At 44.2% G+C, this 24685-nt stretch overlaps 1 protein-coding gene across 1 annotated transcript in view; it reads left to right on the top strand.

The window, feature by feature from the left end:
• The first annotated feature begins 1744 nt into the window (after nt 1-1744).
• hs3st3b1b (heparan sulfate (glucosamine) 3-O-sulfotransferase 3B1b) overlaps nt 1745-24685 on the top strand; it is a 30389-nt gene continuing 7448 nt past the window's right edge. Inside the window, exon 1 of the mRNA XM_029765058.1 lies at nt 1745-2634. Coding sequence (XP_029620918.1) covers nt 2051-2634 — 584 coding nt within the window. The 5' untranslated portion in view covers nt 1745-2050. The remainder of the gene's footprint in view (nt 2635-24685) is intronic.

Here is a 24685-nt window from a genome sequence, read left to right as displayed (position 1 = left end):
ATATTGCTGTAATTTAGACCTGTTAAGATCTTTTTCATATTTATCCTTTTTGATAGTTTTAAAATATTTTTGTTTTTACAAAGATCATGCTAAAAGCATGATATAGAATAGCCTAAAGTAGTTTATTGTCCTCGGAGAATGGGTTTAGTTTTCATGTACCACGCATCACAGAGTTCGGAGGCTGTTGGGCGGTGCGGCAGTTTGTGGGTTACTAGGCTACACCAGTTTCCCTTGCAATTAACGAAAAAAATACTTGATTGACCAAATATTTGTCTAATTGACTTATTTATGAAGAAAATGTTCACAAGTTCATGAGGTAGCCATATGAGTTCATATTCATTAAGAAATAACACATTATACACACAACATTCATATCCATGTGAGAGTGAAAAAGTTCTCAACTATACAAATGCGTCAATTTCCTCATGAATAGTCAGCCACCTTCAGCGCGAACAGTTTGGGGACTTGTTGTCAAACTGGTTCGAAAGTTCCAGCACACACTGTTTTCGTTTAAAGTCGACATTTTTCTGCATATTTACATTGAATTTAGGACAACGTGGTCATTTCCGATGGCATACAAATAGTTTAATATTAACAAATAATAAACGGATAGGCCAAAGTCCTCTTCAATTCAATGAAGACATATTTTTTCTTACAAGAATTGCATAACTCAAAATTCTAGTTGGCATCATTTTGTTGGTGTTTTCGATGATAATAATAATAATGATAGGCTAGTAATAATAATAATAATCATCATCTTGTCGTTTTTGTAATACAACTGCTGTGTTATTATCAATAATTAAGGTATGAATCATTATTATTAATTAATGACTACTTACGTTAACTGTAAAAAAATGAAGTAGCTAAGTCTACTATTCCTCTGATAACAACCGCTCATTTCTCCATCTAAAATGACTTGCAAGTTGATTTCGCCAACGGTTCAACTTCATTATTGTCAAGCATATAGCTAATATCTTCTCCAAGTTCTCTGCCAAAACAATTGGAAACGACATTGTTATAACTGTTTTTTGTTATGAATACTAATTTGTAGCCTATATCTCGATGTATATTTCTTGAAAAAGCAAAATCATTGAAAATATTTTTTCTCCTTGAAAATATGGAAGAAAATATTTAACTTCTAATGCAGCCTATATATCGTGCTTGGTACAATCGATGGCCCCATACGTTTGGCAACGCAGAAGATCTCTAACAGCAAAACTTATATTTGGTCATAATGAGTTTGAGATGACCAGAAAGGTTATAAATAGGCCTATAACTTCAGAGATATGCGCTTCAGTGATATGCATAATAAATCATGTATTGTCGTAGGCCTATAGGCTATATGACTCAGAAGCAGAAAAACGTCCCCTAACCAATCCATTGTGTTAGTTAGGATACACATTAAATAATGCTCAAAGATAAAAAGGGAATAGCACAGCGGGTGGACTTCGCAGCTGCCTCACCAAAAATACAGTGTTAACTATAGAATTTCCCTAGTGATTATATAGAATACCGTTCGTCTCTTCATCCAATAAGAGAGTTTCATCTCTATGGCGAGAATCCCAACGCGAGCGCCCTCCCACACTCTCCTGTGATAGGTCCGTTTCTATCAACAAACAACTGATCATTTAGCTTGCGTGAGTCAATTGGCCATGGGGATTGTCAATCAGATGTATCGGTACGCCTCCTCGTGCTGTAAAAGGTCTAGTCCTCCAGAGAAGGCTCAAAACTAGCAGTTGTTCGAAGGTTTGGCAACGGCGATGCGCGTGAAGAGAGACGGCTAGGGTGTGGAGTAGCACCACTGAAGTGCACCAGTCGTTCGTATCAATTTCCGAATTCTTTACTGTGGCTCTGGTGAATGACGATTATAGTATGCAATGACTTTGCACCAGTGGATACATCATCCGCTTTAGTTTATTTGCTTGCTTTATACATTTTTCCGTTTTAAATGAATGGCATGTGCATTTTGCGAGGCTACTTGATGTGCCATCGGGAGTGAGTGGTTTTGGCAATATGTGTCGCTGGAATATGGTATGCACTCGCAAGGCTTATGGAATATAGCCTGGTTTGTCACAATCTGTATGCGTTCTCATTCAGCCCGGTGAAAAATAAACTCTTTCTGCTCGGCATCATGTTTTTACTCTGGGCATATATGCTCTACTCCTGCGTGGGCTACTGTGCCACCATGCCAAGTTTGGTCGTGGACAATTACCGGGGAAAGGAGACAGGGTCCGTGGTCGGTAAAAGGATAGAGAATAACGGCAGAGTGGACCTCATGTCCAGACTGCTACCTAGACCCCAACCCTGGGTGGATATAGAATCCGATTACGACGAACCCTCTGTCCGGACCTCCTCCAGAGACTTGCTCAATAACGATATAGACGCTTACAGAGGAGCAGAGGACTGGGACGAGATGAGGGGCGAGGGGCAGAGAGCTCCCGAGCCCGGTGCGATGTCAAGTTTCTCCAACGGATCAGGGAGCAAGAAGCTGCCCCAGGCGATCATCATCGGTGTAAAGAAAGGAGGGACGCGCGCGCTGCTCGAGTTCCTCCGCGTGCATCCAGACATCCGAGCTGTGGGAGCCGAGCCGCACTTCTTCGACCGCAACTACGAGAATGGACTGGAGTGGTACAGGTAAATCAATCTACATTATATGCTCTCACATTCAATGTGCATTAAAGATGATGGGCTATCAGACGTACATCACTGATTCCCATAGATGATGCGCTATACAAGACACGGTGAGAGAATATGCATTACAGTCAAGTCTACTCATCCAGTTACTAGAGCTGACCTTCCAATAGTTGTCCATAGCAGCCTATTCATTTCGTTTCGTTGCCTATATCTTCCACGAACATTATATTGGATTGCAAACGGTGGAGGGTTTCTTTGCATTATAACAGTCTAAAATGCACTTAGACTAGCATAGTTGATAGTATTAAAATCACAGGAAAAGTTGTATAATCTAATTAATCATAAAGCTATAACCAGTATATAATTAAACAATGCAGTGTATGTAAAATGATTCGATAGTATAATTCAGGATAATTATATCTGTACGTTTTTATAATACGATTTGTATGAATAATTTATCAAATAAAACGAAATATGTTCAAAAAGTCATTTTAGTTAGCTCCATAATGCATAATTATAGGCCTAGATCATATCCTATTCGCTATTTGCAACACATTTATTCTGCATAAATGTTTAGAGATAACGTCAGTGATCATATTTAGGGTAAGGTCAATAGAAAATATAATATCTATAATCTACAGTACAGACTATTATTCCAATAGATTTTTAGTTATGTATATTGGTATGGTGCTTTTCCAAACTCCAAGCAGTTTTGGCGTCGACGTGGACATATAATCGAGTATTCAAACATGAGTAAAACTGTAGGGTCATTGAATAGCATTAAGAGATAACAAATGCAAACGTTTGTATTTTTATGTCTTCAGTTTATGATCCGGTAGTAGGCTAGACTATACCTGAATGAACATGCACTGTCTCAGTATCGCTTGGGCTGAGCCGTTTCCACGTCGTACAGTGGTCTCTATTGGACACAGTGCAATACTGCAAGTTAACGGGTTACTTTTCAGCGCTGTTAAACTGAGTTTAACTTTTAAATATAAATAAATAATTAGTTGATTATAAACTGAATATAAGTTGCTAATAGGTGTATTATACTACAGTCTAAAAAGGTCAGGCAATGTGCAAGTTGTGAATTCAAGATCTATTCATTATTATTTGCCTATTATTGGATGCTATATAGGCCTAATATATTAGAAATAAGATGTGCTTGATTACTTTAATTATCAATAAAACATTTTTTGTATATTTCAAACTTTCAATGTAAATAAATATGCAACGTAAGCCCATACTTACTAATATAGTTAGGCCTATTTGAGTTGGGAAAAATTATGTTAAGCTTAAATAAATTCTAAGCTAAGCGGATTTGTCCTAGCACTCTCCTTCAAAATGTATACATAATAAATGCACTCGAAAGTAACAGTAATCTACAACACAATAGCGCTGTGCTACTCGGAGAACAACAGTAAAAAAAAAAACTATTCAAACGTTTCTTATTAAGAGGGTATACTACCAACTAACCTTTATACCAGTCATTTACATTTTGAACGGATAATGAGAGGGAGGAGGACTAATATACTAGGCTAAGTAGGCTACTGTAGGATAATGAAAGAAAAACGTACCCCAGAATTAATTAAATAATAAATCAAACAAAATCCCACCAACCGCATATGAGCTATTCCTTGATCAATATTTGGAAATACATGACAAACCCCCTCCTATATTATTCATGCATAATTAAACGTTATAAACAACGTTCATATGCCTCTACCTCACGTTGGATTCTCTTAACTTAGCCTAGAAAAGTAGTAGGGCCTATTACCATAATTTAGATGTCATATTCAGTATCATATTCAGCAGGCCACTAGTCAACGACGACTGAGCAATGGCAACTCATATCGAATTAATATGAGTGGAACATTATGTAGCCTAATCCGTTTACCTGAATGAATTAGTCAAATGAAAACTTTAAAAGAATGAAGTCAGTGCATTAAATGCAGCCAGCCTATCGCAGTAAAATGCCGAAAATAGCGTAGCTGTTGAAGGTCTTTGCAGGAAAATCAGGGACCATGCATAGTGGTTGGTTTCCTCCTTGCTTAAACCCCGGGGACATTGCTTTAGTTTAAGGAGAGTTTTTCCATCTCTTGTCCCTGGACGGCGAGCAGAACTAATAGCTCATCTGACAAGTTGATAAAAACAATTGCATGCCCCTCTGAATAATCGGATTTGGTGCTGTGTGTAAAGAGCCGGGCTGTTAAATATGCGAGGCAGTTGAGGGCCCCCAACTAAAGTAGAGCAGTGAAATGAAAGAAAAGCGGAATGAGAAACCTGTGTGTATGGAGGGGGTGTCCGGCTATATGGATTTGATTCAAAATAAAGACACTGTCTTTATGCCGGATTTATTATTCAGAGATCTAACTTGAGCATTTGAATTGGCTTTGATAGCCTACAATTATTTATTAAACTTTGCACAGTTTCAAATAAGTTATCCAAATGGTAAGCGCTAATTCTAGCTAATTTTATTTAGATTTCCCATGAACCCAATTGCCTCTTCATCATTGCATACTTTTAGAAAGAACAAACACGAGCAAAACTGAACATTGAGCAGTTAATGATAATGGTAATGAGGAGAATAGCTGCGGTGGATTCATTTGGGTCGATGCTTCAACCCTCTCTCTGGCCGCTGTTTACAGAGAAAACATGAGGGGACGGTTGCCTGCTGGCGGGCACCGTGTGAGGAACGGATAGAATAAACACACATGCACCAGCGTTTTATCTGCGGTTCTGGCTGTGTGGCCCATAAACCCGTATCTGTACCTAGAATGGGTCTGGGTCTTTATTTAGTAGTCTCCAGGCTTTTCTTAGGCCTCCGGTTATCCCTCAAATCTGCTCAAGAAATCATACCCTCCAGCCAAGCCTCTCTTTTGGCTTATCATTTGATGGGACAAGAGTCACACTATTGGAACACAGTGTAGTTTGATCTGTGGACAAATGTATGTTTAATATATAGGCCAACACACACACACACACACACACACACACACACACACACACACACACACACACACACACACACACACACACACACACACACACACACACACACACACACACACACACACACACACACACACACACACACACACACACAACACACACTGTTCAACTGACTGAAAAATTCAGCTGAGCTTTTCCATCTAACCCAGTTTGTCAGAAAGCATCTCATGTTTTAGTAAGCTGTACTGACTTCCCCTCTCATGCAATCACACATATTGTGTGTCAGACACACCATGCCACGCTGAAATTCTATATCTGGGCACTGGTGTTTTTGCCCGAGACACAAACGCCACACAAACAAAGTGAAGAGTTGTTTTGTTGCTTTCCCTCTGTCTGTCCTGCACTTATAAAACTTTATGATGTGAAACTCACAGTCTGGATGCTTTAACAGTAAGATAAGCAGGGCGAATAAAACTGACCCAACCCCTACTGAAGTAAAGGAGAGTGTGTGTCAGAGCGAACCAGCTGGCTGTAGTTCTGAATGTAGTTCTCCCTGCATGCTGCTCATGGAACGTTTTGATAAGCTTTCTTTTTTGTCTTCAAGGAGAAGATTAACTAAATAGATGAAATCATACTTCATGATTAATACTCCTAACTTTCCCACTAGTGCCACATACTGGACTTTCCATACGAGAGAGAGATCATACCGGATGTATTTTGAAAGTTATATATCTTGAAAACTTGATTGCTAAACATGCAAAACATTTTGGAACTATATCAACAATGGACTAATGCAACAAATACCAAAAAATTGTTTTTGGGTGGAGTTTTCCGTTAAATCATAGTTTATTGTTGCATTATGTGTGGGCCATTTATGAAGTCTTTTGCAATAGTGTAAAGCGATCTTCTGATGCCATGATGTTTATTTGCACAATACTACTGTGCCTTCCACTCTTCTTCTCTGGCTAGTTTGCACCATCTTTGTCTCCGCGGGCCAATGGTCACACAAATTTAGCCTTGGAATTCACTAACTAAATGCAGCCCGAGAGAGAATAGAAAAGAATAGAGAGAGGGAAGGAGAGGCCGCTGCAAAAGGGAAAGAGAATAGAGCAGTGATAACAGGATTATTGTGATTCTCTGATGTACTTTGACAGTTTTTATTTGGTGTCAAAGACAAACACAAGACTTGTGCAAGGGGGCGCTTTGTATCAGGAGGTACACATTTCCACTGTGAGGTCATGCATGAACAGCCCCTACGGAGTGAGAGAGAGAGCGAGTCAGGGCAGTCTGTGCTGTGTGGACCAACCAGCTCAATTGAGAAGGAAGTTACTGTATGCCCTGTCAGTTGAAAGTATCGGTGTTATACTTTCTGGAATAGAACATGGATCACTCATTGTTGTTCTACCCATAGATATCCTTCATTCCTAATTCTATGGTTCTGCCTTATTAGTTCCAAAGGTACTGTTAGCACCTGCTACAGTGTGATCGGAATGCCGATGAGTTGGCTGGTCCTTTCAGTTGGACTGTTTTCATTAGCTACTCAATGAATTCTTCACACTTTTTCAGTCTCTATTTCTTGCCATTTTACTGCACTGAACTCCCTGTTGCTTCTGTCATGTCAACGTTTTTACATCTTTTTTATTTACAACTTAGCCTTTTTGTCGAGTTGGTTTTAAATCTCTGTCATTCTGACAGTTTGCGGTGGTGTTGCCTCTCTTTCTGTGTTCATATTCCACATAGATGTATTGGTGATGAAGGGGCTCTGATATATCATTTATGGTTCTGTGGTTTGCTGATGGGTCATGGGCTCTCGTCTCAGCTGCCTGTCAGATCCATGCAGTGCTGTACTGTGCTCTTTCACTGCTCCTCCCTAAGAGTGTTTTTATGGTTTAAGAAGTAGTTCTGAACACTTATGGTCGCAAGGCTCCTAACCTTCATGCTCTATATATGGAGTCTGTCACTCTTGTGTGAATAACTGAGGAGTGATCGATCTGTGCTTGTTCACTACATAATCATCATTCTCCCTAGAATCTCCCTATGAGAAAGATAATTGTTGAGCTTTGTTTGAACAAGATTTTCTCTTGCGTTTCTGGCAGTCAAACCTTTTGTCATGAAAAAATGTGGAGTCTTGCCTTGAACTGAAGTGCTTGGGGAAAGTTCAACACTCTTTTGTTGACATGCACTATATTTGGTTAATGATTGTGCTACATGGTCAAAAGTATGTGAACGCCCTTTCAAATTAGTGGATTCGGCTATTTCAGCCACACCCATTGCTGACAGGTGTATAAATTTGAGCACACATCCATGCAATCTCCATAGACAAACATTGGTAGTAGAATGGCCTGCAATGAAGAGCTCAGTGACTTTCAACGTGGCACCTTCATAGGATGCCACCTTTCCAACAAGTCAGTTCGTCAAATTTCTGCCCTGCTTGAGCTGCCCCGGTCAACTGTAGGTGCTGTTATTGTGAAGTGGAAATGACTAGGAGCAACAACGGCTCAGTAACGAAGTGGTGGGCCATTCAAACTTACAAAATGAGAACACAGAGTGCTGAAGCGTGTATGGTGTAAAAATCATCTGTCCTTGGTTGCAACACTCCCTACAGTGTCCCAAACTGCCTCTGGAAGCAACGTCAGCTCAAGAACAGTCAGTCGGGAGCTTCATGAAAAGGGTTTCCATGGCCGTGCAGCCGCACACAAGCCTAAGATCATCATACTCAATGCCAAGCTTCAGCTGGAGTGGTGTAAAGCTCGCCGCCATTGGAATCTGGAGCATTGGAATGGCGTTGTCTGGAATGATGAATCATGCTTCACCATCTGGCAGTCCGATGGACGAATCTGGGTTTGGCACATAGCAGGAGAACGCTACCTGCCCCAATGCAGTGCCAACTGTAACATTTGGTGGAGGAGGAATAATGGTCTGGGGGCTGTTTTTCATGGTTCGGGCTAGACCCCTTAGTTCCAGTGAAGAGAAATCTTACCACTACAGCATACAATGACATTCTAGATGATTCTGTGCTTCCAACTTTGTGATAACAGTTTGGGGATTGCCCTTTCCTGTTTCAGGATGACAATGCCCCCGTGGACAAAGCGAGGTCCATACAGAAATGGTTTGTCGAGATCAGTGTAGAAGAACTTGACTGGCTTGGACAGAGTCTTGACCTCAACATCATCGAACACCTTTGGGATGAATTGGAACGCCGACTGCGAGCCCGGCCTAATCGCCTAACATCAGTGCACGACCTCACTAATGCTCTTGTGGCTGAATGGAAGCAAGTCCCTGCAGCAATGTTCCAACATCTAGTGGAAAGCCTTCCCAGAAGAGTGAAGGCTGTTATCGCAGCAAAGGGGAACCAACTCCATATTAATGCCCATGGTTTTGGAATTAGATGTTCAACAAGCAGGTATCCACATGCTTTTGGCTATGTAGTGTGCTTGTAAAATGTCACTTTTATTATTGCACATTAGGGAATTAGGGATGTTTAATGTGATATATAAGCTGAAATAGTTTATCCTTGAGACCGCAAAAGATCACCAACATGGATGGGCTTTCTCAGCCATGCCAAAGTTAATCTGGCTGCTGTTTTGTTTGCAGTGGTTGATCAAAGGTTATGCTTCAGTCTTCTGTTAAAGGAGTAGTTGGACTGAAATGGCGCCATCCCTGAGTGGGGTGTCTTTGTGGGCCGGTGAACCTTTGTATCCCTCCACCCCGTGATAAAGAACCAAAGAAAAAAACGCACTTAATGGCAGCTAGTGTCGGTTAGCTAGCTAGGGCCTGCTTAGAAGCTCCACCACAACAAAGGGACAAGTGGAGCATTGTTCAAAAGGGGAGTTTCAGAGGGGGTAAATTTTTTTTGTTGCGCTATCAAACTGGAGATGGTTGCGAAAGGAAGTCAGTCAATGTAAAGTTGTTATCTATGGGCCTGCCGGTCCACCCCCCAGCTCCCTGCTTCCAGAGACCAGACAGGGGCTTCTGTCCGTGTCAAGGACAGTTCTGGTTGGATGCCTCTTCTTTTTAACTCCTCACCCCAGGAGCACTCCTGTTTCCATATAGGTGATGTGACCCTACACATCTTCTGCTCTCCACTGACCTCTCTCTCCTTCCTCCCCCTGGAAGCCGAATGTCAGAAAGGCCACCTGGTTGAAGTGCCACACTGGCAAAGTTCAAACTAACATCATCAACAACAACAAAATGTCAATTGAATGTGTGCTGTCCAAAAAAAATAGAGAATAAATGGAGAATGAAGGAGTCAGTGAACCAGTTTCACAAAGTCTTCTCCTGTAATGACTTACAGTAGGGCTTTTATATTCAGCTGTGAAACACACTAATTTTCTTCTCAAGTCAAAAGAATGCTCAACACACACAGTGATGGACACCATACACACACAGATGACACAGAGCCTTGTCCCTGGGTCCTTAGGGAGTAGTGTGTATTGATTAGTCAGGCCTGATTGGAGGTAAAGCGTGTGGAAGGGTTAGATGGGTTAAGGGCCTTTGACTGGAGGTCAGTGTGTCTGTGTGCTGACTGACAGGGTCAGTGTGGCTGTGTGCTGACTGACATGGTCAGTGTGGCTGTGTGCTGACTGACAGGGTCAGTGTGGCTGCTGCTGACTGACAGGGTCAGTGTGTCTGTGTGCTGACTGACAGGGTCAGTGTGGCTGTGTGCTGACTGACAGGGTCAGTGTGGCTGCTGCTGACTGACAGGGTCAGTGTGGCTGTGTGCTGACTGACAGGGTCAGTGTGGCTGTGTGCTGACTGACAGGGTCAGTGTGGCTGCTGCTGACTGACAGGGTCAGTGTGGCTGTGTGCTGACTGACAGGGTCAGTGTGGCTGTGTACTGACTGACAGGGTCAGTGTGGCTGTGTGCTGACTGACAGGGTCAGTGTGGCTGTGTGCTGACTGACAGGGTCAGTGTGGCTGTGTGCTGACTGACAGGGTCAGTGTGGCTGTGTGCTGACTGACAGGGTAAGTGTGGCTGCTGCTGACTGACAGGGTCAGTGTGGCTGTGTGCTGACTGACAGGGTCAGTGTGGCTGTGTGCTGACTGACAGGGTCAGTGTGGCTGTGTGCTGACTGACAGGGTCAGTGTGGCTGCTGCAGACTGACATGGTCAGTGTGGCTGCTGCTGACTGACAGGGTCAGTGTGGCTGTGTGCTGACTGACAGGGTCAGTGTGGCTGTGTGCTGACTGACAGGGTCAGTGTGGCTGTGTGCTGACTGACATGGTCAGTGTGGCTGCTGCTGACTGACAGGGTCTGTGTGCTGACTGACAGGGTGTGCTGACTATGTGCAGAGCAGGAAAACGCTTCTGGACCCTACAGGGCTGCTGGACCCTACAGGGCTGCTGGACTCTACAGGGCTGCTGGACCCTACAGGGCTGCTGGACTCTACAGGGCTGCTGAACCCTATAGGACTGCTGAACCCTACAGGGCTGCTGGACCCTACAGGGCTGCTGGACCCTATAGGACTGCTGAACACTGCAGGGCTGCTGGACCCTACAGGGCTGCTGAACCCTATAGGACTGCTGAACCCTATAGGGCTGCTGGACCCTACAGGGCTGCTGGACCCTATAGGACTGCTGAACCCTACAGGGCTGCTGAACCCTACATGGCTGCTGCACTCTATAGGACTGCTGAACCCTACGGGGCTGCTGGACCCTACAGGGCTGCTGAACCCTACAGGGCTGCTGAACCCTATAGGACTGCTGAACCCTACAGGGCTGCTGGACCCTACAGGGCTGCTGGACCCTACAGGACTGCTGAACCCTATAGGACTGCTGAACCCTATAGGACTGCTGGACCCTACAGGGCTGCTGAACCCTATAGGACTGCTGAACCCTACAGGGCTGCTGGACCCTATAGGACTGCTGAACCCTACAGGGCTGCTGAACCCTACAGGGCTGCTGAACCCTATAGGACTGCTGAACCCTACAGGGCTGCTGGACCCTATAGGACTGCTGAACCCTACAGGGCTGCTGAACCCTATAGGACTGCTGGACCCTACAGGGCTGCTGAACCCTATAGGACTGCTGAACCCTACAGGGCTGCTGGACCCTATAGGACTGCTGGACCCTACAGGGCTGCTGGACCCTACAGGGCTGCTGGACCCTATAGGACTGCTGAACCCTACAGGGCTGCTGGACCCTACAGGGCTGCTGAACCCTACAGGGCTGCTGGACCCTACAGGGCTGCTGGACCCTATAGGACTGCTGAACCCTACAGGGCCGCTGGACCCTACAGGGCTGCTGGACCCTACAGGGCTGCTGGACCCTATAGGACTGCTGAACCCTACAGGGCTGCTGGACCCTATAGGACTGCTGAACCCTACAGGGCTGCTGAACCCTATAGGACTGCTGGACCCTACAGGGCTGCTGAACCCTATAGGTCTGCTGAACCCTACAGGGCTGCTGGACCCTATAGGACTGCTGGACCCTACAGGGCTGCTGGACCCTACAGGGCTGCTGGACCCTATAGGACTGCTGAACCCTACAGGGCTGCTGGACCCTACAGGGCTGCTGAACCCTACAGGACTGCTGAACCCTACAGGACTGCTGGACCCTACAGGGCTGCTGGACCCTACAGGCCTGCTGGACCCTAGGTTCCATTGGGTATTCTGAGTTGTTTCACTCCCCCAGTCCACACAGGGAAATACAGTTAGTTATGTTGATTTAGAGACTAACCTACTGAGAGCATCCCCTGTCAACACAGGAAAACATGATTTGTTATGTCGATATATAAACCAACATGCTGAATTAAGGAACCCGACTTTTCAACTGTCCAACTGTGGGATAGGAAATATATTCACTATAAGAGTTTTGTCTGATAAAGTCATTGACAGACAGTACAATATCTGAAATCTTCCGTGAAAACCCCAACTGGAGATGGACGCTATTATGTTGTAGTTATAGCTAGAGAGGAATGTTGACTCTGCGGCGATCTGATACTTTGGCGCTGTGATGGCTTCCTGTATCCTTGCCCTGGCCTTCCCTCCCTCCACAGCTCCACTCTTCAGGGGCCAACATGGCCGACCAGCCAACCGTACCGCTGACAGCAGGTTGACATCCCCTCCTCAAAGAGCGGGAGCCGCAAACATAAAAACAAGTCGCTCGAAACCATTCCTCTGTGTTGGGTAAGCTTCCCCAGCGGTCCCAAATGAGAGCAGATTATTTTCTTTATGGTCAGGCTTCAACCCTCAGCCCTGGCTGCCCCCCCTCCCGTTCTTCCCCCCACCACCCCAAAACAACCTCTTTTATGAACCTCCTTTCTCCATTCTTCAGCTGTGCGCTCCGCCTATTGGCAAATAAGAATAGTGTCACATGTCGTGCTCTGTTCGCCCGATCCTGGGCGGGTCTCCCTGCAGGCCTCAGTGACCACGAGTGGTCAGCATGGAAGGGGAGAAGAGGCCCTCACTCCCCGCTGCCTAAGCTGGCATGGCCCTACCGAATGGAGGAGAGAATAGGGAGAGACTGGGGGTGGATGAGGTGGAGGTGGGGGCTGGATGCTGGAGAAAGGCAGCTTTGAGCATTCATCCCCAAATTACCACCAGCTAATTGTGAAAGGGGTGACCTGTGGAAAGGGGAGTGGCAGCTAGCTAGCGCAGCACTGTGGTGGCCTGGTGGCCCATGTGAGTGGCCCATTCAGCACTACCCACAACAGTGGGGGGAAGATGGCCGCCGCAGCAGGAACCTACTGCTAGAACTATGGATACAGGAACTCAGTGTCACACACACACACACACACACACACACACACACACACACACACACACACACACACACACACACACACTCACACACACACACACTCACACACACACACACACACACACACACACACACACACACACACACACACACACACACACACACACACACACACACACACACACACACACACAAAATTAAGTTTGAAAAACTCTGACTATTGTATGCGCTCATTCATTCACTCTGGCGGAGGAGAGGAGACACTTGTGTGTCTGTCTGTTGATGCCATTTTTGTTCTCCCTTTTGAGAAATAATTTATGTATTCCCCCCAGAGCTGGAGTCAAAGCAAGACAAGGAAGGCAATGATGAAAAGAGTTGGGAGAAGAAGAAATAATGGAAAAAGAAGAAGAAAAGAAGCTATGGTCTTCTGAGATAGTGGTGTTTTCCCCCTCTCTCTTTCTCTCTCCTATAGGCCCTTGTGTACTGACCCTCCTTCTGTGCCACTAGTGAATTGGGTCCTATTTAACGAGGTGATAATTTGGATGTGGGAACACATGTCAGAGCAATACCAGACCTCCCTCCTGAGTTAATGCTCATTCATTGCTGCTAAATAAACACTGTTTGGCACATTAAAAGAGCCCAGGGGCTTGGAATTAGAGAAAAAAGCACACACAAGCGTTCCTATGCGTTGTTAATCATTAGCCTCCTTCTTACTCAATTTTCCTTCCAACACCATGGTCAGTCAGTGTTCGGTTGGCATCGCTCCCCCAGATATTGAGAGATGAGAGAGTGGTAGGTGAGAAAGGGGTGGGCGTAAAAGTGGAGGAGGGGGAGGAGGAGTCCCAGTCCCAGGTATTAAGTCTCGGAGGTACCCATTAGGGTGTGGGTGGGTGTGGCAGTGGATGGGGCTGCGTCTGGTGCTCGAACCAGGGCTGGGGCTGTGAGAGGGAAAGTAAGAGTTAGGTAGTGGAGACTAGGAGGCCCCCTGAGGTGTTCTATTAACCCTTGGCCATAAAAGAGCACAGCTCATTAGGAGCCCTGAGTGGTCTCTCTCTCTCTCACTCCCTCACTCTCGCTCTCTCTGTGTGTGAATGGGCCTCAGCGGAGAACAGTGAGAACAGCTCAGCTCCAAGGCAACCCGGCAAGCCAAACCCAGGGGACAAACTCCCTCTGGCTCTCTCACTCTTTTCCACTCTGTCTATTTTGTCTCTATCTTTCCTACTGATCAAAAGTACTGGGTGTTTGGAGCTTGTACTCTTCACTTGTGGAATTATAAAGCTATACAATAGCGGGTGTCCAAACTGAACATTTAGTGTAAAAAGTTCAGAGAAATAATTTTACGCTGCAGCAAGTTGTGCACCTTTTCCTCCACAAATCTCCACCAGAACAATTTGATTAAAGAAATACACAAATAAGATACAGCAGGGGTATAAAACCGGGGGTCCGCTTAGATATTGCAGGGAGTCCGCAATTTATATATATATATATATATATATATATATATATATATATATATATATACAGTACCAGTTAATAGTTTGGACACACCTACTTATTCCAGGGTTTTTCTTTATTTTTACTATTTTCTAAGATAGCCCTATTTGGTAAAATACCAAGTCCGTATTATAGCAAGAACAGCTCAAATAAGCAAAGAGAAACGACAATCCATCATTACTTTAAGACATGAAGGTCAGTCAAACTGAGAAACTTCAAGAACTTTGAACGTTTCTTCAAGTGCAGTCAAGCGCTATGATGAAACTGGCTCTCATGAGGACTGCCACAGGAAAGGAAGACCCAGAGTTACCTCTGCTGCAGAGGATAAGTTCATTAGAGTTAACTGCACCTCAGATTGCAGCCCAAGTAAATGCTTCACAGAGTTCAAGTAACAGACACGTTTTAACATCAACTGTTCAGAGGAGACTGTGTGAATCAGGCCTTCATGGTCGAATTGCTGCAAAGAAACCACTACTAAAGAACACCATAAGAAGAAGAGACATGCTTGGGCCAAGAAACACAAGCAATGGACATTAGGCCGATGGAATTCTGTCCTTTGGTCTGAGGAGTCCAAATTTGAGATTTTTGGTTCCAACCGCCGTGTTTTTGGGAGACGCAGAGTAAGTGAATGGATGATCTCTGCATGTGTGATTCCCACCGTGAAGCATGGAGGAGGAGGTGTGATGGTGTGGAGGTGCTTTGCTGGTGACACTGTCAGTGATTTATTTAGAATTCAAGGCGCACTTAACCAGCATGGCTACCACAGCATTAGGCAGCGATACGCCATCGCATCTGGTTTGCGCTTAGTGGGACTATCATCATTTTTCAACAGGTCAATGACCCAAAACACACCTCCAGGCTGTGTAATCGCTATTTGACCAAGGAGAGTGATGGAGTGCTGCATCAGATGACCTGGCCTCCACAATCACCCGACCTCAACCCAATTGAAATGGTTTGGGATGAGTTGGACTGCAGAGTGAAGGAAAAGCAGCCAACAAGTGCTCAGCATATATGGGAACTCCTTCAAGACTGTTGGAAAAGCATTCCAGGTGAAGCTGGTTGAGAAAATGCAAAGAGTGGGCAATGCTGTCATCAATACAAAGGTTGGCTACTTTGAAAAATCTAAAATCTAAAATAAATGTTGATTTGTTTAACACTTTTTTGGTTACTACATGATTCCATATGTGTTATTTCATAGTTTTGATGTCTTCAATTTTATTCTACAGTGAAGAAAATGTAAAAATAAAGAAAAGCCTTTGAATGAGTAGGTGTCTCGAAACCTTTGACTGGTACTGTTTATGTATTTATTTCAATGTTTTAATAATGTAGCTAGCAACAACAGAATAAACACATTTGGATTTTCATATCTACAGTAGAAAAGAGGAGAATAACGAGGAAGTGTTCTGGCTAAGGCTGACATATTTCCCTGGCAGGGCCCATTTCTCAAATGTCTTTTTAAAATCTGCTTCTTTCTCATTTTTCTCTCGAACGACTTGTTTTTCTGGCATGGAGAGCGAGTGGATAGAGTTTCGTTGCGTACCATGAGGCCCTCGCTAGAGACAGCGGAGGGCCAAAAGAGAAAACATTTGTCATCTTGCTCCCAACGTTTCTCCGACATCCAAATTAAATAATGAAACCTTGAAATTGCACTTCACCTTGGACATCAACGCTGGGCGGTAACTTGAACTAGCCGCGGTAGAAAGGGTTAACAACGTGGGTCCCGGCTCGCTCACTGTACTTTCAGCAATTATCTTGTCTTCGAGATGCACTGAGATATCAAAGCAGACAATATCTAGGCTATCATCCAAGACGGAGCTTTAGAATTGCCTGAGGATGCAGGAGCACAACAACACTGCTGTCATTCTTCTCCTCACAAATGAACAGTTTAATTTCACTACTGGAACTATCGCTACACAATTTGGCTAATTATACGTTAGCCAGAAAGACGGCTTGTCTGGAGGATTTTGTAAACCATTAACCTACACCACAGCTGTACTGTCTGGGAATAAGGGAGGAGAGACATGTAATGGTACACACACACACACACACACACACACACACACACACACACACACACACACACACACACACACACACACACACACACACACACACACACACACACACACACACACACACACACGAATATAGATCCTTGTACACTGACTGACGGGGAGGAAATCCCCTCTTTGTAGCTCACCTGCCTTCAAAAACTGCTCAGGCAGTTACGGATGACAGGCAATTCAAACAAGATGCAAAGTAGCTTTGTGTATATATATATATATAGTAGCAGTCAAACGTTTGGACACACCTTCTCATTCAAGGGTTTTTCTTAATTTTTAACATTTTCTACATTGTACAATAATAGTGAAGACATTAAAACTATGAAATAACACAAATGGAATCATGTTGTGACCAAAAAAGTGTTAAATAAAAATATATTTTATATCTGAGATACTTCAAAGTAGCCACCCATTGCCTTGACGACAGCTTTGCACACTCTTGGCATTTTCTCAACCAGCTTCATGAGGTAGTCGCCTGGAATGCATTTCAATTAACAGGTGTGCCTTGTTAAAAGTTAATTTGTGGAATTTCTTTCCTTCTTGATGCGTTTGAGCCAATCAGTTTTGTTGTGACAAGGTAGGGTTGGTATACATAAGATAGCCCTATTTGGTAAAATACCAAGTCCATATTATGGCAAGAACAGCTCAAATAAGCAAAGAGAAACGACAGTCAATCATTACTTTAAGACATGAAGGTCAGTCAATGCGGAAAATTTCTTCAAGTGCAGTCACAAAAGCCATCAAGCGCTATGATGAAACTGGCTCTAATGAAGACCCCCACAGAATTGGAAGACCCATAGTCACTTCTGCCGCAGATGATAAGTTCATTAGAGTTACCAGCCTCAGAAATTGCAGACCAATAATTGTTTCACAGAGTTCAAGTAACAGACACATCTCACCATCAACTGTTCAGAGAATACTGCATGAATTAGGCCATGGTCGAATTCCTGCAAAGAAACCACTACTAAAGGACACCAATAATAAGAAGAGACTTGCTTGGGCCAAGAAACACGAGCAATGGTCATTAGACTGGTGGAAATCTGTCATTTGGTCTGATGAGTCCAAATTTGAGATTTTTGGTTCCAGCCACAGTGTCTTTGTGAGACACAGAGTAAGTGTACAGATGATCTCTGCATGTGTGGTTCCACCGTGAAGCATTGAGGAGGAGGTGGAATGGTGTGGGGATGCTTTACTGGTGACACGGTCAGTGATTTATTTAGAATTCAAGGCACACAACCAGAATGGCTACCACAGCATTCTGCAGCGATATGCCATCCCATCTGGTTTGTGCATAGTTGGACTATCATTTTGTTTTGCAACAGGACAATGACCCAAAACACATCTCCAGGCTGTGTAAGGGCTATTTGACCAAGAAGGAGAGTGATGGAGTGCTGCATCAGTTGACCTGTCCTCTACAATCACCTGACTTCAAACCAATTGAGATGGTTTGGGATGAGTTGGACCACAGAGTGAAGGAAAAGCAGCCAACAAGTGCTCAACATATGTGGTAACTCCTTTAAGACTGTTGGAATAGCATTCCAGGTGAAGCTGGTTGAGAGAATGCCAAGAGTGGGCAAAGCTGTCATCAAGGCAAAGGGTGGCTACTTTGAAGAATCTAAAATCTAAAATAGATTTTGATTTGTTCAACACCTTTTTGGTTACTACATGATTCCACATGTGTTATTTCATAGTTTTGATGTCTTCACTATTATTCTACAGTGTAGAACCCTTGAATCAGTAGGTGTGTCCAAACCTTTGACTGGAACTGTTTATATGTGTACTGTAAATGTGTGTGTGTGTGTCTCTAGGGGATGGTGGTGGTGACATGTATGTTCTTCTATAGTCCGTTTCATCTTTTGTTCATCCTAGCTGTATCTAGATTAGAGAGTCATATCTGTACCTAGATCAGAGAGTCATATCTGTATCTAGATCAGAGAGTCATATCTGTATCTAGATTAGAGAGTCATATCTGTACCTAGATCAGAGAGTCATATCTGTATCTAGATCAGAGAGTCATATCTGTATCTAGATCAGTGAGTCGTATCTGTATCTAGATCAGTGAGTCATATCTGTATCTAGATCAGAGAGTCATATCTGTATCTAGATCAGAGAGTCATATCTGTATCTAGATCAGAGAGTTATATGTTCTTTTGAGCATGTCAAATACCTTTAAATCACAATGTGTGTGACTACTGCTTCTGGTGCGGCACGCACGCAAACACACATCTGAATGAGCTGTATCTGAACGACACCATGATACTGATGAGGCCTGAGTCTACAAGGTGACTGGTGTGATGGCGATGCTGGAGTTTGTGGCTGCCTCAGGGGTCACCAGCGGTCTGCTAACACCTTTAACAAACACCCACAGCAAACACAACATAACACACTGATCACAGAGGATTACCAGCACTAAGCAAACTCGGGGTCGGGCTCCTGAGTGGCCGCAGCGGTCTAAGGCACTGCATCTCAGTGCAAGAGACATCACTACAGTCCCTGGTTCGAATCCAAGCTGTATCACATCTGGCCGTGATTGGGTGTCCATTAGGGCGGAGCACAATTGGCCCAGCGTCTTCCGGGGTAACCCATCATTGTATATAAGAATTTGTTCTTAACCGACTTGCCTACTTAAATAAAGGTTAAAATAAAAAATCTATAATACAGACCCAGCACTGGATTACAGCTAGTGTTTGTGTGTGTGTGTACCTGCAGTGGAACCCTGTGTGCCCAGAGTAGATTTACTTGTTGGCATGGCCCACTCCCGAAGTGTCAGGTATACCTTATGTTGTATCTCGTCAATCCAAGTGTTGAGGTGTCGCGTTGCCGTTCTAAAAGGAATTGTGAAATACAATGGCCCTTTTGGCATAGCTAGTCTTCATTCCTCCCTCTTCAGTGGAAAGTACTACTGAAAATGGCAGCAGCTCAGGGTAGGGACTAGGGTTGCATCCCAAGTGGCATCCTATTCCCAAGTGGCGTCCTATTCCCTATGTAGTTCACTACTTTTGACCAGGGCCTATAATATTTCCAATGTAGTGCAATACCTATCAAAAGAAGTGCCCTACATAGGAAATAGAATGCCAATTGGTACATAACCTCGGTGGGCAGAATGTGTAAAGCATGAGAGGAGGAAGTGAAGGCAGCACTTTCTACCCCCCGCCACCCTGTTCCCCCACCCCCCGCCACCCTGTTCCCCCACCATCCTAACTGTTTTATTTATACCACATGGAGAGCTGCCTCTCCTTGCACCATGGTCTTGTTATTAACACTCAGTAATTCTGCTCAGCCTGCATGGCCACAGGCATGTACCTCGATGCGGGCCCTCCGAGCAAAAATATGTCACATTCTCACTGTTATTTGTCCTTTCAGAGGTACTGAATAGCAACAAATAAACCCAAAACAGACCGTGTAGCAAATGGTGAGTTATAGAATTGAGTGATTTGTGTGTGTCATGCTGCGGGGATGGTAACCCATCACAAAGGAACCACTGTGGTTGTGAGAGAGGTTTTTGGAGCACTCTAACCTCATTTAAGTGTTTTCAGTTCAAAAACAGAGATTCCAAATGGCACCCTATTCCCTTTATAGTGCACTGCTTCTGAGCAGTCCATGATCAAAAGAGGTGCATTATAAAGGGAATAGGGTGCCATTTGGAACTCAACCAAGTATCTGAAGCTGGCGGTTACAGCAGTACAGTGTTGGCGTGTCTTTTTGACACTTTGCCTGACATACAATCCCCAACTCTGTATGGGTCGTTTAGTTTCTGTTTATTTACTCTTCTCTGCTGGTGTCCGATGTTCCCTCCAAGAACCAGGCTGGTCCTTAGCCTAAACTAAAACCATGGAGTTGGACCAAACCAAACCGCAGGGTCGGGCCAAACTCACACAGACACTAGCAGTAAAACATTTTTTATAAGATTGCAACTTCGTTGGCATATTTCTCCCAGTGAGTCCAGTGATGTATGGGGCCATTTAGGTAAACTGTTTGTTAACGTTGAAGCCAAAATGATATTATTTAAATAGGATGCTCTGAGAGTCTGTCTCCTGAAAGACGATAGAGGGTTGAGAGAGGCTGGGCTCAGCCAGCCAGGTCAGTGTGTCTGGGACGATTCGCCTATCTACATTATTCATCTCCCCTCTTCAGTAGACAGCTCAGACGGTCTCTTCCAGGGGCTTCCACCCTCCATCAGTGTGTGTGCCTGTGCGTTTGTGTGTGTGTATGTGTGTATCCAACCCGACATCTTACAGGGATCCAGTGGCACCATTTATTCAGTGAGGTCTATTAATGTGTAAATCCAGGCCTGGATGGAAAGCACCCTGACAATCTGAAGAGGGGCTTCTTCTCAAGGCTTACTGGTCCTTTAGTATCAAATAGGATTCATCACACAGTCAGCATGAGTTATTTACTAACAAACAGTCACACACACACACACACACACACACACACACACGTGCATAATCAAGAGAATGCATACATGCACATTCACTCCTGGCCCTTAGGTTAAGAGGAGATCCCTGGATCTTTTCATACAGGAAATGAGCTGTCAGGAAACTCTAAGTGGCCACATACCAGAACCTACCATCCACCCTTCTCCTCTACTCTCCTCTGACTCTTTCAGTATGGATCTAGTGCCTCTGCCATAAACCGTCACTTTATTATTTTGAATTTATAGCCATAGTCTTGCTCTGCGGTTAAATACTCTGGGCTCAGTGGGGTATATTTCATAACGTCTGGCTTCTGTGTGTGTGTCTCAACACTGCTTTGGGAATATGTATGTAGTGGGCCAGGAGTGTTGTGCATGCCTGCCTGTCTGCTCAGTCTGTGGCATCCACAGTGTGGGTGTGTGTGTTTATATTTCAATCCCATTTCATAGACAGACGAGCTTCTCCTGCTGGACAATTACAAACAGACTGTAGTACATTACATTCAGCACCCTATAGAGGCTTCATAATGTGCTTATTTACCAGTCAGAGATTCACAAACTGTTGAATTTGTTCACATTACACTTACAAAAACCGGTGGAATAAAATATACTTTCCATTGTTGAAGGGATCCTTCGTCATCCATGCATTGATAAATGGTGTTTATGAAAACAAGCAGTCTAACTATGCTGAATGAGTATCTCTTATGCATTCAGAACAGATAGGGGGCTCCAATAGAGGTCTCAATAGACCACTTTGAGCCCAGACTTAATTGCTAGTCAGCCACTTGTCTAGAACAGGGGTTAAACCTCCAAACTTTGTGGCCAGTCAAGGAACAAGTGGGCCTCAAGTCTATCTTACACCGCAGAAGAGTCTGTTTTTTAGCCGACGACTTTGTAGCCACATCTCTCCTCTACTCCTGTTCATCTGAAGACCTTGGGTGAGAGGTTGGAAGAGAAGAAAGAGAGTCTTTCAGTGCTTCTTTCCTTCATTTCCTCCATCTCTCCCTGTCTCCTCCTGTGAAGTGTCACTTAGCTTCTCTCAGATCTCCAGGCTGGTCTCTGAGGGGTTTGGGGACTGCTCCTGATCAATAGCCTATAGAGTATTGGGAGTTGGGAGAGGAGGTAAGTGTTTGTAGTGGCTATCCAGGAAGTCTTTAATAAGTTCAGAAAGCATTACAATGAAGTATTACCAACTGGGACGACTCAGTGCTCTAAATGGGCAGAAGTTTTTCACCTGATAAGCTGCAACAGTAGAATTCTAAGAATAATTATAATTATATTATAAGAATTTGTTCTTAACTGACTTCCCTAGTTAAAAAAAATATATATATAAAAAATATGTATATATATATATATATTTTTTTTTTTAACTAGGTAAGTCAGTTAAGAACAAATTCTTATTGACAATGACGGCCTACACCGGCCAAACCCGGACGACACTGGACCAATTGTGTACCACCCTATGGGACTCCCAGTCACGGCCGGATGTGATACAGCCTGGATAGGTGACTCAGCGTTGGTGAGCCATCTTGAGGTGAATCACATGGAGAGGAGACTGTCTTTGGTTTTAGCTATCCCCTAGCGTTAGTACTCAAAGTCTGGAAATGATTGGGCGATTAGCTTTGATTTGTTTTGACTGCGGGTCTTCAGATTAATTTCAACATCTCTACAGCTACTTAGAGCCTTAGCTGTTTGTGTGTGTCTTGTGTTGGTGTTCTCTCTATGGGGAGTAGGTCTAATCAACAACTTAAGGTGTGCATCAGTCTCTCCTGTCCCTAGTGGACGAGAACAATCTCTCTTGATTTGCCTTCACACAAATGATCCTACAAGGGACAGACACCTTGAGTAACATAGACTTTACATGCAGTGGCATACAATGCCACCTGGATCATATAGACACCAAATAGGGAACACCATAACAAGGCAACTTTTCTCTCTTCTGTCTTTGAACAAACCAGTGGTCATTTTGTTACGGCTGTTACAGATGCACTCTTTCAATGGAAACAGAGGCAGCCTCTTATCGTCCAATCAAACGTGACAGAAGATAGAGAGACAGAAATAACCCCTGTCTTGTCTGCGTTTATCTGTGTGTGTGTGTGTGTGTGTGTGTGTGTGTGTGTGTGTGTGTGTGTGTGTGTGTGTGTGTGTGTGTGTGTGTGTGTGTGTGTGTGTGTGTGTGTGTGTGTGTGTGTGTGTGTGTGTGTGTGTGTGTGTGTGTGTGTGTGCGTGTGTGCGTGTGAGTGAGTGAGTGAGTGTATTTACTGTATCTATGATGGGATGCGGGCCGTTAAACACAGGCCACAGGGCCACTCCAGTCCCCCGTTTGAAGTTGGCATGCAAAGAGGGTTTCTGCTTTGTGTCTTATCGCTGTTTTTGGCGTCCCTTTCAACTTGGAAAGAAAACCCTTTGACGGAGGACAGAGAGAGAGAGAAAGGGGAGAGATAGAGAGAGGGGAGAGATAGAGAGAGGGGAGAAAAAGAGAGGGGGAGAGAGAAAGAAAGAGAGAAAGGAGTTGAACCAGCAGCTGAAATGCTTAGTAAAGTCCTGCTTTTGAACATCCTCTGTTCTAGAAGAGAAAAGCCATATAAACCTGATGTTTTGTTGTGTGTTCCGATGTGAAGAGCAAGGGCAGTTCACCCTAATGGCAAATGTCTGTCATGCAATTTTAAGATATCTAATATTTTTGGAATATCATAATGCACTCTCAAACTTTTGCATAATTTCAGCCAGTAGTTTTGAAAGTGGTGCTCACGAGCCAAAAGTGGTCCCTGTTTTTTTGTGTACTACGTCATCAAATTGTGTACTACATCATTCATTTCGTATGATATGTTTCTTTTTATTTGTATGGTATGTTACGAATCAAATTCGTACTGTATGTTACGAATGTGTTGTGCTTAAGATCCTAGAGTGCATCTTTAAGTCGTCATGTATTGTAAGGAACCAACAGCGTAGATGGATGTTGGTTGCTTAGAGTGAAGACATTTGTCCCATGTGTCATTGAGCAGAGAGAAGCGGAGGCAGTGGAAGGACCCTAGAGCTCGTGGAACCTCTGGAGTCTTTAGGGGGGGCAGCTGAGTGTTCCAGGGGACAATCTCTAGGCACACGTTCCACTCTAGAGCTCTCCAAAAGCTCTTCTCACTCAAAGCTGAGAGTGATCGAGAAGTGCTTCCAATCAGTCCTCAATAGGCACCCAGCCCCCCATCTCACCCCTCCACCCTTACCCCAGTCCTTACCCCCGATGGCCCGGCCACTGCCTCGTTCACCCCGCCGCCAAAGGACAATGCTCTCGATTTGAAAGGAAAGCAGGGAAAAAGAGGGTCTCGTTGTCACAGAATTGCCTGTTTGCTGACAGAACCTTTAAAAGCACTACCTCATAAATCAAAACAGAGCATAATAGGCATTGTTCCTCCCAGGACCTACTCTTCCCA

This window comes from Salmo trutta, chromosome 10 (genome assembly GCF_901001165.1).
Source record: "Salmo trutta chromosome 10, fSalTru1.1, whole genome shotgun sequence".
Lineage (NCBI taxonomy): Eukaryota > Metazoa > Chordata > Actinopteri > Salmoniformes > Salmonidae > Salmo > Salmo trutta.
Note: the sequence above shows the minus strand (reverse complement) of the source record. Positions and strands in the feature narration are given on the sequence as shown.